The 13,143-nt window shown below is 48.7% G+C and overlaps 1 protein-coding gene across 4 annotated transcripts in view; it reads left to right on the top strand.

Annotated features, from left to right (window-relative positions):
• WWC2 (WW and C2 domain containing 2) overlaps positions 1-13,114 on the top strand; it is a 160,117-nt gene extending 147,003 nt beyond the window's left edge. For all 4 annotated transcript variants that reach the window (XM_082443960.1, XM_082443962.1, XM_082443961.1 and 1 more), the window contains 5 exons: positions 658-822; positions 2,164-2,256; positions 5,328-5,570; positions 9,662-9,789; positions 12,814-13,114. In XM_082443960.1, the coding sequence (XP_082300086.1) occupies positions 658-822; positions 2,164-2,256; positions 5,328-5,570; positions 9,662-9,789; positions 12,814-12,880 (696 nt within the window). In that variant the 3' untranslated portion in view covers positions 12,881-13,114. The remainder of the gene's footprint in view (positions 1-657; positions 823-2,163; positions 2,257-5,327; positions 5,571-9,661; positions 9,790-12,813) is intronic.
• The last annotated feature ends 29 nt before the right edge of the window (positions 13,115-13,143 follow it).

Here is a 13,143-nt window from a genome sequence, read left to right as displayed (position 1 = left end):
CAGTTGGCCTTCTGTATCCGCGGTTTCTGCCTCCACGGATTCAACCAACCGCGGATCTGATTCAACCAACCGCGGATAGTAAACAGTACACGATTGGCTGAATGGGAGAATGTGGAGCCCCAGATACAGAGGGCCAGTTGTGGGACTTGAGCACCCACTCAGAGTTTGGTGTCCGGAACCAATCTCCCACAGATACCGAGGTCTGGCAGTATATATAATTGCATGTTCTGCGTAAACCTGAGGTTTAACTAGTGTATTTTCATTTTCTTATATTTAGTTACTTGTATCGTTTACTCTGAAAAAAACTAATCAGAAAGTTGAATAACGTTTAATGATGAAGAATTCTCAAATAAGGTTCTTTATAGAAGCACATTTACCCTCTGTAAATCTAAAGCTTCCTTTTTTAGGTCTAATCTGTTAGAGGTGGTGGTGCCACTTATAGGTAACCCTGTTGGACAGATATTATCCTACCCACTGAGGGTAACTTCCTAAGAACTAAGTAGAAAAGCACCTTCCCATCAGGAGAAAGACAAAGCCTGTCTCACAGAAGTGGCCCTGGTGCTAGATGAGTCTCTTGTAAGATTAGGTATTTCTTTCACGCTTAGAAGAAAGGAGCAAGAAACGTCTCTCCGCTCCTGACAAATTACTGACTTCTAGGTTGATAAAGAGACAAATACCGACGAGGCGGGCAGTGCCGGCGTGGCGGTCCGCCCCAAAGACCGCAGCGGCCTGAGCGCCCGGCAGCGCCCCTTCGTGCGGAGCAGCGTGATCGTGCGCTCGCAGACCTTCTCCCCCGGCGAGCGGAGCCAGTACGTCTGCAGGGTAAGGCGTCTGCGGGGCGGGCATCTTCAGGGGGAGGCGCGCCGTGCTCTTAGGGGGCTGCCGCCTCTCCCCGCCCCCTGCCAGGGAGTGGCCCGTTAGTGACAATAGACAGTGCCAGGGGATCTTCAAACTCGACTACAGGTTCTAATGGCTAGAAATGCCATAAAATGTACATAAAATATCACACTCTTAATCGTTCTTTTTAGTTTGGGTTGTGGAATTTTCTTCTTTCCTTTCTTTCCTCAAATTTAATGTCTCTTTGCTTCTAATGCCATTTATTTGGCAAATAAGTGACATTAAGGACCAGGCTGCTAAGTCTGTCTGGACCTCAGTGTGTATTTAGAAACTTAAAGTGACTCAAGATTTATGATGTCTTGTATATTTCTGCTGTATCTCATGCATGCTTCAAACCATGTTAGTCCTGCTGAGTCAAAAATTGTGAATTGGGTTTTAGGACAAAAATCGCCTTTATTAATGCCTCCAGACACTGAATCAGATTCATAGTTCTATGGAGAATATGATGTGATTTGCATCAGTTTACCAAATTCTAGTTCCATAAGTATTTATGATTTATAGTAATTTAGATTTAACGTTATAAAGTGGGTTAGAAAATACTTTCGGAATTCTAAACTTATTCATTCAGTTCACCAAACATTTTTATTAAGCACCTGCTATTTATTAAGCACATTGCCGGATCCTTGGGATTCGTCCATGAACCAAAGACCCAGAGCCCTGCCCTTGCGGGGCTTATGTTCTTGTGAGTTGAGCCAAACAATAAACATGATGAGTAAACTGTGAAGTCTCTTGGGCAGGGACCAGTGCTATGGAAAACAGTAGAGCAAGTTAAGAAGGGATGGAAATGTTGAGGATGAGGGTCGCAAATTTAAGTAGGTTCAGAGTAGACTTCACTGAGAAGGTGACGTTTCAGCAAAGACCTGAAGCAGGTGAGGGAGTGAGTGTGGGCTGCCTGGGCTGGGCGCGTTCCCAGTTGTACCTGCTGCGACTCCACTCTGACCTTGAGCTCTGTGCATTACACAAACCTTTCTTTTAAAGAATGGATAGTGCACATTAGCTAAAAATACAAGGGATAATTTTATTTCAAAATGTATATAATTTTCTTAACAAATGACTTATGATAACTGTAACCAAAAAGCAATTATTTAAAGAAAATCAAGTTATTTAAGAAAAGCAAGAAAACAGGGAAAAATTTGTTTGGGGAGGATTTTCTTAAAGAAATAAACTACCTTCTTTCTGTGATAGTGTTCTCAATTCCAAGCTTCCTCTAGCACATTGGTATGCACTGATTTCCTCTTTTTTTTTTTTTTAATCCTTTGTTACCAGTTAAATCGAAGTGACAGTGACAGTTCAACCCTGGCTAAAAAATCACTATTTGTGAGAAACTCCACCGAACGGCGAAGTTTGAGAGTCAAAAGGGTATGTATTCCCTTGGCGGTATCCCGCTGTCCTGGACCCACCCAGCGTCTTGCATGTCAGAACATGAACGCCAGGACTGCTGGGTGTCCTTGCCCCGTGCTCTGGGGCGCTGGGATGAAGCCACTGGGATTACGGAGACACAGCTGTTGTGTCAGTTATGGAGAAGGATGTGCTGGAGAGCGTTCATTCATCACCGGTGTGGAACCTCTGATAATGAAGGGTAAACCCGCTTTGCAGCGTGGATGGAGAAGGGGCTGCCGAGTCGGGGGGAGCATCTCTGCTGCCGGTCTCCACACCACGGCCGGCTCTTGAGCAGCTGTGGGGAGAGTGTAACACCCAGTGCCTTTAGTGAGGGGCAGGCGTTCTGGAAAAGGAGGACACGGTTTTAGTAGCTTGCTTAAAAACAGATATTTTTAGGAGATTAAGATTAATGTAGATGGAAAAGCTCAAGTCAGGTTTTCCTGGAAGCCAGAGGTCACTGGATGAGCTCGAAAGGGAAACTCTGGGAGAATTTTAAATAAATTAAAAGGTTGGACTGTTCAGAAATTCCTGTTTATTTACCAGCAGCTGAAATAGTCATGGAAAGTTACTTGTTTACTAATAATTTGTTTCGCTTTATTTCGGCTTAAAGCACGGTGTTCAGTAAGAATGCAGCGCTGTGCACACTAAGCTCTGCAGTGACGGGCAGGACCTCCCTGCCTGGAGGAGGTCTTCCGAGGGCACATGGGCGAGTCCAGGTGCAGATAGAAGGGCGGAGTGAGCTCACCTGGTCAGGAGAATCAAAAATGCTTCGTGGGGAAGGTGTCTGGCCTTGACGCTCCTATAAAATTTCAAAAGAAAGTGGTAGCTTTGTTGCAGGGATGGAGATGGATACTGGGTGCTGTTGGTAGGTGGCCTGACATGGCACAGGGGCAGGGAAGCACATTCAGGGGATGAGGAGGGACCCAGCTCGGCCAGGCTTGGGCCCCGTGGGTGGGAGTGAAGACTGGAGGGTAACTTGAGTCATTACCCTCACCAGCGGCTCTGGTTTAGTGCCGCTGTGGGCAAAGTACTGGATGTGTGACTGGGCAACATGTAGCTTCCTGGTTTAACTTCCTAGCTACTTGACAGTCATAAGCATATTTCTTTTTTCTAAAGGTAAATATGCAAGCATTTCTTTCACCTCAGCATTTTCAGGACCTTTTGAAACATAGATCTTTCAGATTACCAAACTTTGTGCTTTAAAAGCACCTAGATTTCCATCATCTTGAATGAAAATTCTTCCCAACTCTTTTCTAAGTCCCCTGCATTTTTAAAAGCACATACTTTCAGAGGATGGTAGCACTCTTCAGAGAACTTTTAACCAGCAGGGTTTATGAATTGAGTGGAGCTGAAAAACAGTCGGGTTACTGATAAACTTAGTTATTAGAACTTCTTGAACCAGACAAAGGTTAATCCTGAAACACTGTTTAGGAGATCATTGTTAATAGCTTTTAAAGTGGGCAGATAGAGTTTGGTAGAAGTGAATGAGGAAGTGTATTCTGATTTAGGAGTTATAGCATGAGAACCACGTAGAGGTGAAGAGAACAAAAGCACCTCCGGAGATCAGTGGAAGGCTCCCTGGCTGGGAAGGCGGCAGCCCGGCCAGCGAGGCATGAGGTTGGGGGGGACCCATCGCCACATCTCTCCCCAGTTCAGCGACACCACACTGACAGCCTGAGAGCAGTTATGGCGGGGAGCATTGACACCAAGGAAATGGGCAGATCTTACAAACCAGCGAGCCCGCTGTTACACACTTACCAGCAGGCCGTGCCCACGGGAGACTTTAGAAAGCCTCCATGTACCTGACAACTGGGAAGGATTTCTGATCTTGAAAAAATGAGTAGTACAGTCGAAGAGAGTGTGTGTCTAGATGATTCTTCTGTGTAATAAGTTTGTTAGAGCAGAGGTTGAATAAAGGGAAAGCTAATAATAAGAACATTAGAGAATGTTGCAGCAGGATATGTTGGGCAAGGAGAAAGAGGAATCCGAGGAGACAAGGAAAGCTATTCAGACCGGGGCTGCGGCTCTGAAATGAGAAGCGGGACGGACAGGCCTCTCCTTCCCGTCTGTCATGAGCACCGCCGTTGTTCCAGACCTTCCAGCTGGAATACCCGTCAGGTCTGAGTCCTTCTGTCTTGTATCAAACAGTACCCGTTTTTATTAGTAATCTCTTATTTTCCATTCCCACTGCCAACAGTCTAGGCAAGAAATGCCCTCCTTGTTTCCCTCTGCGCAGGCAGTCCCGCCCAGCCTCGTTTGAAGGCCTTTCCTCAAGCGAGTCTGACCCAGCCCTGAGTGATCTCTCCCTTCCCTGACTTCCTGTGACACAGAAGCCGCCGCCACGCGGTTTGCTGTTGTTTACTGTCTCGTACCACCCACTAAACGATGTCCTCAAGGTCACAAATTGTGTCTTCTCCTCCTAGCGTTTTGCCTACAAACCCCCAGCGGACATGCATTCATACATATTCAGTAATTATTTCTTGATAAGTGGATAAGCTTGGCCCCAGAGAGGGCACAGTGATTCAGGGGTGAAAGTACTGAATAGATACTAAGCGATGGGAAACCGAGGAAGGAGTCAAAACCCTAGCTCCCCTGAGCAGCTGTGTCCTGGCCAGTGCGTGCAGAAATGATAAGAGAGAGGTGTGAGCTGCGGGGACGCAGGTGCGTGGCCTGAAATGGAGCAGATGTGAGATTCTTATGATGTATTTGTCGTTCACAGAGGCCAGCTTCGTGCAGTAAATTGGTCTGGCTAAGCTAGGCTCTACCACGGTGCCAACTTCAAAACTCTCTGCGGTTTAAAACAATAAAGGCTCATTTGTTGCTTACCTGCGTGCTCAGTGCAGGTGGGCCGGGGGCTCTGCTTGTCCTCCTTCAGGACCAAGGCCCCCGGCCTCCCCCCTCTGGGCCTTTGCTGCCCCTGTAACAGGAGCAGGAGGTGCCACATCACTGCCACTCACCCCTCATCGGCCAAAGCAGGAAGCAGGGATAGTGCCCTCCTGTTAGGTGACCACCGACGTAATGAGGGTGTCGTGTTGTTTCTAACCCTCCAGGCGGTGTGCCAGCCGGTGCTCAGAAGGGCAGCGCCCGAATGCCCCGTGCGAACCTCTCTGGACCTGGAGCTGGACCTGCAGGCCTCGCTGACCCGGCAGAGCCGCCTGAACGACGAGCTGCAGGCCCTGCGGGGCCTGAGGCAGAAACTCGAGGACCTGAAAGCCCAGGGCGAGACGGACCTTCCACCAGGCGTGCTGGAGGACGAGAGGTTCCAGAAGCTCCTGCGGCAGGCCGAGAAGCAGGTACGCAGCTCGCGTGGAGTTCACGTTGCCTAAAGCCCGCCGGGTAGAAGGTACTCAGCCTACACCTCAGTCTTGCTCGAGTCTTCAAGTCCTTTTCCTAGAACTTAGAACACATTTGTTCCCACTGTGTTTCCTCCTGCCTGGTGGCAGCCCTTGCATCCAGTGATAGTGAAGAAAGAGCCCGCAAAGCAAGGTGCGTTTGTACCATTTTGAGAATAATCTGATTCCCCTGAGTACAGATTTTTTTCATCTTTATTTTTACCATCTCTGTATGTATAGATAGATTATTGGAGTTATGTGCCTTTTTTTCTCATCCCTGAAGTTTGTGCTCACCCACTCTGTGAAAGAGAGACTGCTTCCAATTGTGCACCTTTCATTCCGGCCACAGAAGTTGGTGAGAACCACTGGCTTCTCTCCTGCTTGCTCTTAAGCCCCACGTCCACTCCTTACACACATGCGGACACACTGGTGCACATGCACACACACACGCTGCCCTTTCACATCCACCTGCCCCCCCGCCGGCGGTTGGGGATTTGTGAGATTTTCAGCACCGTGGCCGTAAAATGCCTCACGATGAGCAAACAGCCTGCCAATTGCCATAAAAAATACGGCTCCCAGGGAAGCTGTGAACGGAGTCCAGCAGCAGAGCCCAGGTCTGCCTGCCTTGTTAGGAACGCGGTCAGGCCTCTGGGTCACTCTCCATAACCTTCCTCCTTTGTGGCTGAAAGTCTGTTTTGTAGCTCAGAATAAAACCTGAATCAGAGGTAGTGTCCTCGTGTATAGTACAACCCCCTTAGGAAGCAGAGCGAGAAGCTCAGGACTGTAATTAGGACCGATTGTGTTCCTTACTCCGTCAGGCTTCTTAACGTGACCGTAAATAAATCACTGGACCTTCCTGCAGGTCAGGCCCCCCACCGCGTAAACTGAAGGTTAATCACACTCTCCTGGAATCCGGGGCATAAAAACTGGCTTCCGATCCTCCTGAACCAGGCAGCTTATCGTGACTTGTTGGGTGAGAAGGGGAGAGGCGTGCTGAGGAAGGGCTGGTATTTTTCCAAAGGAGCCTCAGGTTGCTTACAAAGCAGAAATTTCTTTTTCTTCCTCTGAGTGTTCCCCTGTCAAAATGCCAGTTCTGTGACGCTAGGCTTCTTAAAAGCTTAAAATAATACAGATGTTAACATTTGTAAAAGTTAGAATCCGCTAAGAAAATTATATGTCAGAAATGTTAATACAGCTCATTCAACAAAAGACCTCAGTGATTACAGTGAAGTGCTCAGCACTGAGCCTCGACTGCCTGCAAAGCTGGCGACTGTCGATTATTAACACCTGATGAAAATTTTATGATATATTTTAGCACCCAGACTTTTGGAGGAAGATATAGACCCAGGTACAGGTATAAATACATAAACACAGAGACAAATGGAGTCTGCGGTAAAGTGCGTTCTTACTCAGCAGGGAGAGGAGGCTCTTCGTGTGTTCCTTGGTGGTCGGTCTCACTTTGCGCAGAACAAAGCCAAGTCTCAGAGTGACTCTGCGGCCGCCACGTAAATGCTGGTAGTTGCAAACAGCAGCAGCCGGCAGGCTACTTCGAGGGACCCGTCTTAATAGTGCGTACAGGGGATAAAATAGGCCTCACACTTCCATTCATATGGAAGGGAACAAAATACTGAACAGGATCCTGGGGGCCTGTTGTATCTCTGATCTGGTAAAATACACTTTCTTGGGGAAACCGGGCCAGCTTTTCTCCCCTAAGTATATCCGGCATGTACCTTCCTTTGCTGGTTTTTCCTGATCTCTCCGTTTGTTCAAGTCAGTAAGGAGATGGCCATTTTAAGATTGGTTTGTTCATCTTATAAGTTCCCCAAAATTAGAATAGCAGCAACATTTTAGTAGAATTACTAGTTTCCTAGCTGGATGAACCACATCATGGTAGAAGTCATTTCTTTGTGTCTACTAAGTCAGTAGTTCCCAACCTGACGCCTAGTAAAAAATCATCCATTGGCTGAAGGTAAGGCTTCGCAAAGTAACTAAAATATCACATCTGTCCCCTTTGAATTTGAATTACACAAATTCAGAAGCTCCGAGTGACGGCTCACCTATCTCATCAATTCCAAAATAATCAAGAAAGAACTGTTTCTTAAATATAGGCCACTTTTCTAAACAAAATCATTCAAAACAAGGAGAGGAAAGGGGAGCAGTAAAAAATATCTGGAAAAGGGATCCTTTGTGGTGAAAAAAATCAGAAGTTACTGCGGTAGAGTATTATTAACAAAGTACTAACTAGGTTATGCCCCATTGTAGGCTATTTAGCTTTCCGTAAAGTGGTGTGAGTATAACTGAATCTTCATCAGTACTTGGCTGAATAAATAGTTTTTGTAAAATGTCATCTTTCCTAAAAGTGCCGCAAGCATTTTTGCTTTCAAATTTAAACTGAGTTTAGTGCACTTTGTGTGTTGAGAATATTTTAAAATTTAGAAAGTTTTTTTTAGTTAAAAAATTAACATGTTGTAACAAAGCCAAATAATGCAGAAGTATATAAAGCAAAAAGTATTGATAGAAGTGCCCCTGAGTCCCACTCCCCAGGGATGACCTCTGTTGACTGTTATATGTCCTTCCAGCTCTTTTTTATGCCATGTATATGTGTCAGTGTTATTTGGAAGAGTTACAGAAAACTAGGGCCTGAAGACATACTGTTCTGTAACTTATTTTTTTCCCCCACTTAATTCTAGTCATGTAAGATGAACAGCTTTCCATATTTGTTTATGTTGCTGAAATTGATTGTTTTAAGGCATTTGTAATACACATTATGAATATATCATATCATATTTATTTAATCATAAATATAACTATTTCATTATTCTACTAATGATAGTTTCCCAAATTTCAGTCATAGACAGTGTGGAAGTGAACACTCCTATACATTTTGGGACACCTTTCTTGTTTCAGTAGCGTTTCCAAAGCACGAATAGAATTCTAGTAGTAGAATTGCTGTTTGTATCCATTCGGCTGTGAACCAGTCAGACTGGTTCTTGTCTTTGTCTTTGTCTCTTAAGCCGGAAGACCTTGCTCTTTACTGTAAAGTTTACAGCTGCCTGTGTTAACAACACAAGCACAGCAGTCGGCTTTTTCAAGTGCAGAAGCGTCCCAGTGATGGGACCATCAGCTTGCTGCAGGCTACAGGCACCACCGTCAGCAAAGCCACTTTTCCTTCCATCTCTTTGTGCCGACTACTTAGTTATGATCCCGAGCTGATCTCTCTTGTAAGACTTAGCTGCAAACACCAGTATTCTAAATCTCCTCACCCATTTCCTTCACAGGTCCAGCTGCCCCACCATGACCGGTGGCCTCCACTGAGCAGTAAATTCTGTTACCGTAGCGCCCCAGTTGGGAGGTCATGGGGAGAGGGTGCCCAAATGAGTGGAGTCTCCCCAACCCCTGACTCAAATTAACAGTGTCCCCTCCCAATACACACGCCCGCCCCTCCCTGCCAAGGGCTGAGCGCAACTCACAACGCGTCCTCCTGGGAGTAGAAGCCTCTGTGGAAACTTAGACTGGGACGTGCTCTGTCCTCTCCCTGGGATGTTTACGGTCTGGTAGTTTCGAGAAGGGTATCACTTTGTAAAAGGCTCTTTGAGCTGCACATGCGTCTGTGTGCACTATTTTGGTATGTAAATTCTACTTCAGTAAACAGCTTTTAAAAGGGCTAAGACAGAAAAAAAAGGGTTGAAAAGATGAATAAGAGGTTGAAAGTGTATTCTCCAAAATGTTAACAGTAGATATTTCTTGGACATGGTGCTGTAAGTAGTTTTAAATTTCTGTTTTGGTGGGTGGAGAGGGGGGGCAGTTACCAGGTGTTCCAGATGTAACAAGATGATCCCATTTTGCCTATGTGATAAGATTTTTAAAATGCATTAGAACACACTTGCCCCGACCCAGTAGCTGCTCCCTGTCGGCATGAGGTGGACGCACGGGTGTCGTCCTGCTGGGCTGGCCTCCTGACATGAGCCCGGCGTCCTTCAAGCCTTAGTGCACCCCTTTGGGAATCTCTAACTAATGTTCCGGGGGGTTCTGTGTTTTCATTTCCTTACCAGGCCGAACAGTCCAGAGAAGAGCAGAAGCAGGACCTGAACGCAGAGAAGCTGATGAGGCAGGTCTCCAAGGACGTGTGCCGGCTTCGGGAGCAGAGCCGGAAGGTGCCCCGGCAGGTGCAGTCCTTCAGGTGAGCGCCCGTGGGACGTGCGGGGCTGTCCCCGTGTGTCTGAATCACGCAGGCCTGCACCGCAGGGTGGCTGGCAGGTGACACGTGTTGGGATGTGGGACACCAGGCCCTGTGCTTCCGGTTTGATGTGTGTGTGTCCCTGAGCTCACAGACCCTGCCGGCCACAGTCCTGACTCCATTTGAGCCCGGCTCCCCGGGGCCCCGGGGTGTCCCCAGCTCTTAGAAGCAGTGAGACATCTCATGAGAAATCTTAACGCAGAAAACAAAAAGGTACAGAAAAGTCACCTGTCTTCGGGGTTTTGCTGGTCCCTCCCTGGACTGCTCCTCAGGCCCCGTGAGCCATGCACGGGGCTGGGCCCAGGCACCCAGAGAAGGGCAAGCGCCCCTGGCCTGACGGAGGCTCCGGTCTGTGTGAGGGGGGCGGGCAGTGCCGTGCGGAAGGAGCCCCCTGAAGGCCAGGCGGGGTCCCGTGAGGGCAGACCCTGGGCCTGCGGGAGCGCACGGGAGTCTAAGAGGCCGTACAGGCTGGAAGAATGGGTACGCGTGTGTCAGGCACCAGGGGTGGTGGTTTTGGAAAGGGCATCAAGGCCGGAGGGACCGGTAGGGACAGAGGCACAGAGCCTTAAAGGTCAGTGCCAGCGGGTGAGCCTGTCGACCACACAAGGCCCCGTGTGCTGTGTTGAAGCTTCCAGCGCTGGCTTTGAGTGGTGGGGGACCAGCAGGGGTCTCCGAGCGCAGGAGTGAGTGAGGGCGTTAGAGGCGTTGTGGAGAGCGGCCGGGCAGACCCTGGAAAGGGGAGGCCAGGCAGGCGATAGGAGGGTGATGGGAGGTGGGTGGACGGAGGGGCGCTGGGGGGCGGGGAGAGTTCTGCTTTTGGACATACCAGCCTAACAGTTCCCGTGGGCCAGCTTGGGAAGCCATGGTCAGTAGGTAAGTAGAAATAAAAATCTGAAGCCAGGAGATAAAAATGGGAGTCTTCATCTCACATATGGTGGTTCCACAACAAACATGGGTCTGACATCCCGGAAAGTGTGAGAAGGTGACCAGGACAGGAGACCGTTGAGATTAAGAAGGAATGGCCGGAGAGCTAGGAGGAGAACTGGGGAGCGTGGTCCTGGAGCTGAGGGGGGAGGGTGACAGACGCTGTCAAAGGCAACAGCAAAGAAGGATTGAAAGACGCTCCCCAGGCTGGGGGCCACTGGTGACCATCCAGGGACAGTTTCAGTCAAGTGAGAGGGGGGCGACAGGAGAGGTGTGGTTTTATTGGTCTGTGGTGTGTGTGTGTGTGTGTGTGTGTGTGTGTGTGTGTGTGTGTGTGTGTGTGGTGTGGAGGGGTCTGTAGGAAGCTCTTGGGCTGACGTGGGAGAAGCCCAAGGAGCATGTCTGACGTGCGGGGCAGACGGGATGTGGGGTGGAGAGGGCTCGTTAGGAAGGGGTGGGTTTGGTGCCAGAGGACGCAGTGGCAGTTCCTGCTGTCCTGAGTCGGGTGCGGGGGAAGGAGACGGGTCATGGCAGGCTCAGACTCTCTCTGACACGATGGCTTATAGTAAAGAGTCAGCTTAGTCCTGTCTCCATTCAGCTCCAGGGTCGCTCTTGTAGCTGACAGAGGGTGCCGCTCCTTGGATGTCTAGAGCTGCAGGGTGGCGCGGGGAATCCTCTCGTGCCTTTGGTGCAAGAAACACTGTCCAGAGGAGAAGTCATCCAACCTCAGCTGCTGCTAAAACCCGAAATGAATGTTTATAAACACTCCCTGAGCACGCAAAGCCAGGCGTGTCACCAGGCAGGTGATGAAGGAGAGGGAGATGGACCGGGATACGTGCAGGGGCCTGGGGCGCTCTCCCGGAGCTGCTCTCCCGAAGCCCAGGGCTCCCTGCTCTTCCGATTTGTCGAGGGAAGGTAGAAATCAGGAATTTTATGTGAAACATCTCAAGCGTAGACACCGACAACTAATTTGTGTGTTTAAAACGCACCGCGTGAGCCAAAGAAATTCGCTTGCGGGAAGTGTCGAAGCAAAGACCCCAGTTTTGGGTTCTGCCTTCAGTGACATCGTGACTACTTTCACTCGCCCCTTTAATTCCTAATTTTATCTCATAGAATTGAGCCAATGGAAAGGACGCTGTAGCACAAAAATAACTCTCCTTCCAACTTGCCCAGGGTTTTCATGCTTCCTTCCTTCTCTCTCCTTTCCTTAGACGTAGAGCTTTTCCGCCTCAGTTCTTGCATCGTAACCCCACGCTCCTGCACCATCTCGCCCCCAGTTCCTCGAAGGCGGGCCCGTGCTTTGTGCCTCCTTAGGGCTTCCAGCGTGTCCGCACGTGGGGAACCCCTCAGCAGCCTGTGTTGAGGGGGGGCTTTTTCGATGTGAAGGCTTCCTGGAGGCTAGACGTGTTGCTCCTGTCCTTGGCGGCTCTACAACCCTAAAACCTTACTTTCTTGACACTCTCCTAAGCTCTGAAAACCCTCCCGCCCCTTCTTTCCCAGCCTCTCCCTCTCAGGTTGTTTCCACTCATCCCCGCATCGGGATGCGGCAGATCTGCCTTTACGACGGCCAGGCTCCTTCTCTCCCCTCATCTGAGCCCCGGTATCCATCGCTCATTATGTTGCCCTTACCTTAGCATGGTCTTGAGTTTAAAGAATTCTCCCCAGATCGTGTACTTTCCTGTGAGGATTCTGGCCCCTGGAATCCTCTACTACCTGGTCTAGAAATGCTCAGACCTAGACTGGCACGCTCCCCCGACACCCCCGCCCCAGTGGTTTAAAACCTGTCTGAGGCTGGAAATCCTGGGAGGGACCTTACTGCCTCTGTCGACCGGTGGTTACCGTGGGTCAGAGCTGCCGTTCTCCTTTATGTCCTTCCGTAAAAAGGCAAAGACAGTCTTGATTTTAAATGGAACTCTAGCTAAGGACAAGATCTCCCATCCGGGCCTGTGGAGACAACGCTGGCGTTCTTGGGACTATTTTTAACGGGCATAGAGCATTTTCAACATCCTATTGAAGTCGGTGTATTTCTCACCCTGGCTCTAGGGAGAAGATTGCCTACTTCACCAGAGCGAAGATCAGCATCCCGTCCCTGCCGGCTGATGACGTCTGATTACATCGCTGACGAGATCATGTTTTCACCTCTTCATTTCTTAGGGAGGGCGAAAGACTGAACATTTTCTTGTTTGGGGTTTTGTTTTTTGTTTTTTGGGTTTTTTTGTAATATAACTGTCAGTTCTTAAAGAGCTTTTATTTCACATCAGATTTTCAACATGTTAATTTGTAAAGTACCTTGAATGTAATTCTTACATGTTTAAAAAAAAAAAAAAATCAGATAACCCAAACAGGATCATCTGGTACACAGATGTACAGTGT

This window comes from Balaenoptera physalus (genome assembly GCF_965194825.1).
Source record: "Balaenoptera physalus genome assembly, chromosome: 21".
In the NCBI taxonomy this organism is placed as follows: domain Eukaryota; kingdom Metazoa; phylum Chordata; class Mammalia; order Artiodactyla; family Balaenopteridae; genus Balaenoptera; species Balaenoptera physalus.
The sequence above is the reverse complement of the archived record's forward strand: the minus strand, read 5'-3'. Positions and strand labels throughout refer to the sequence as shown.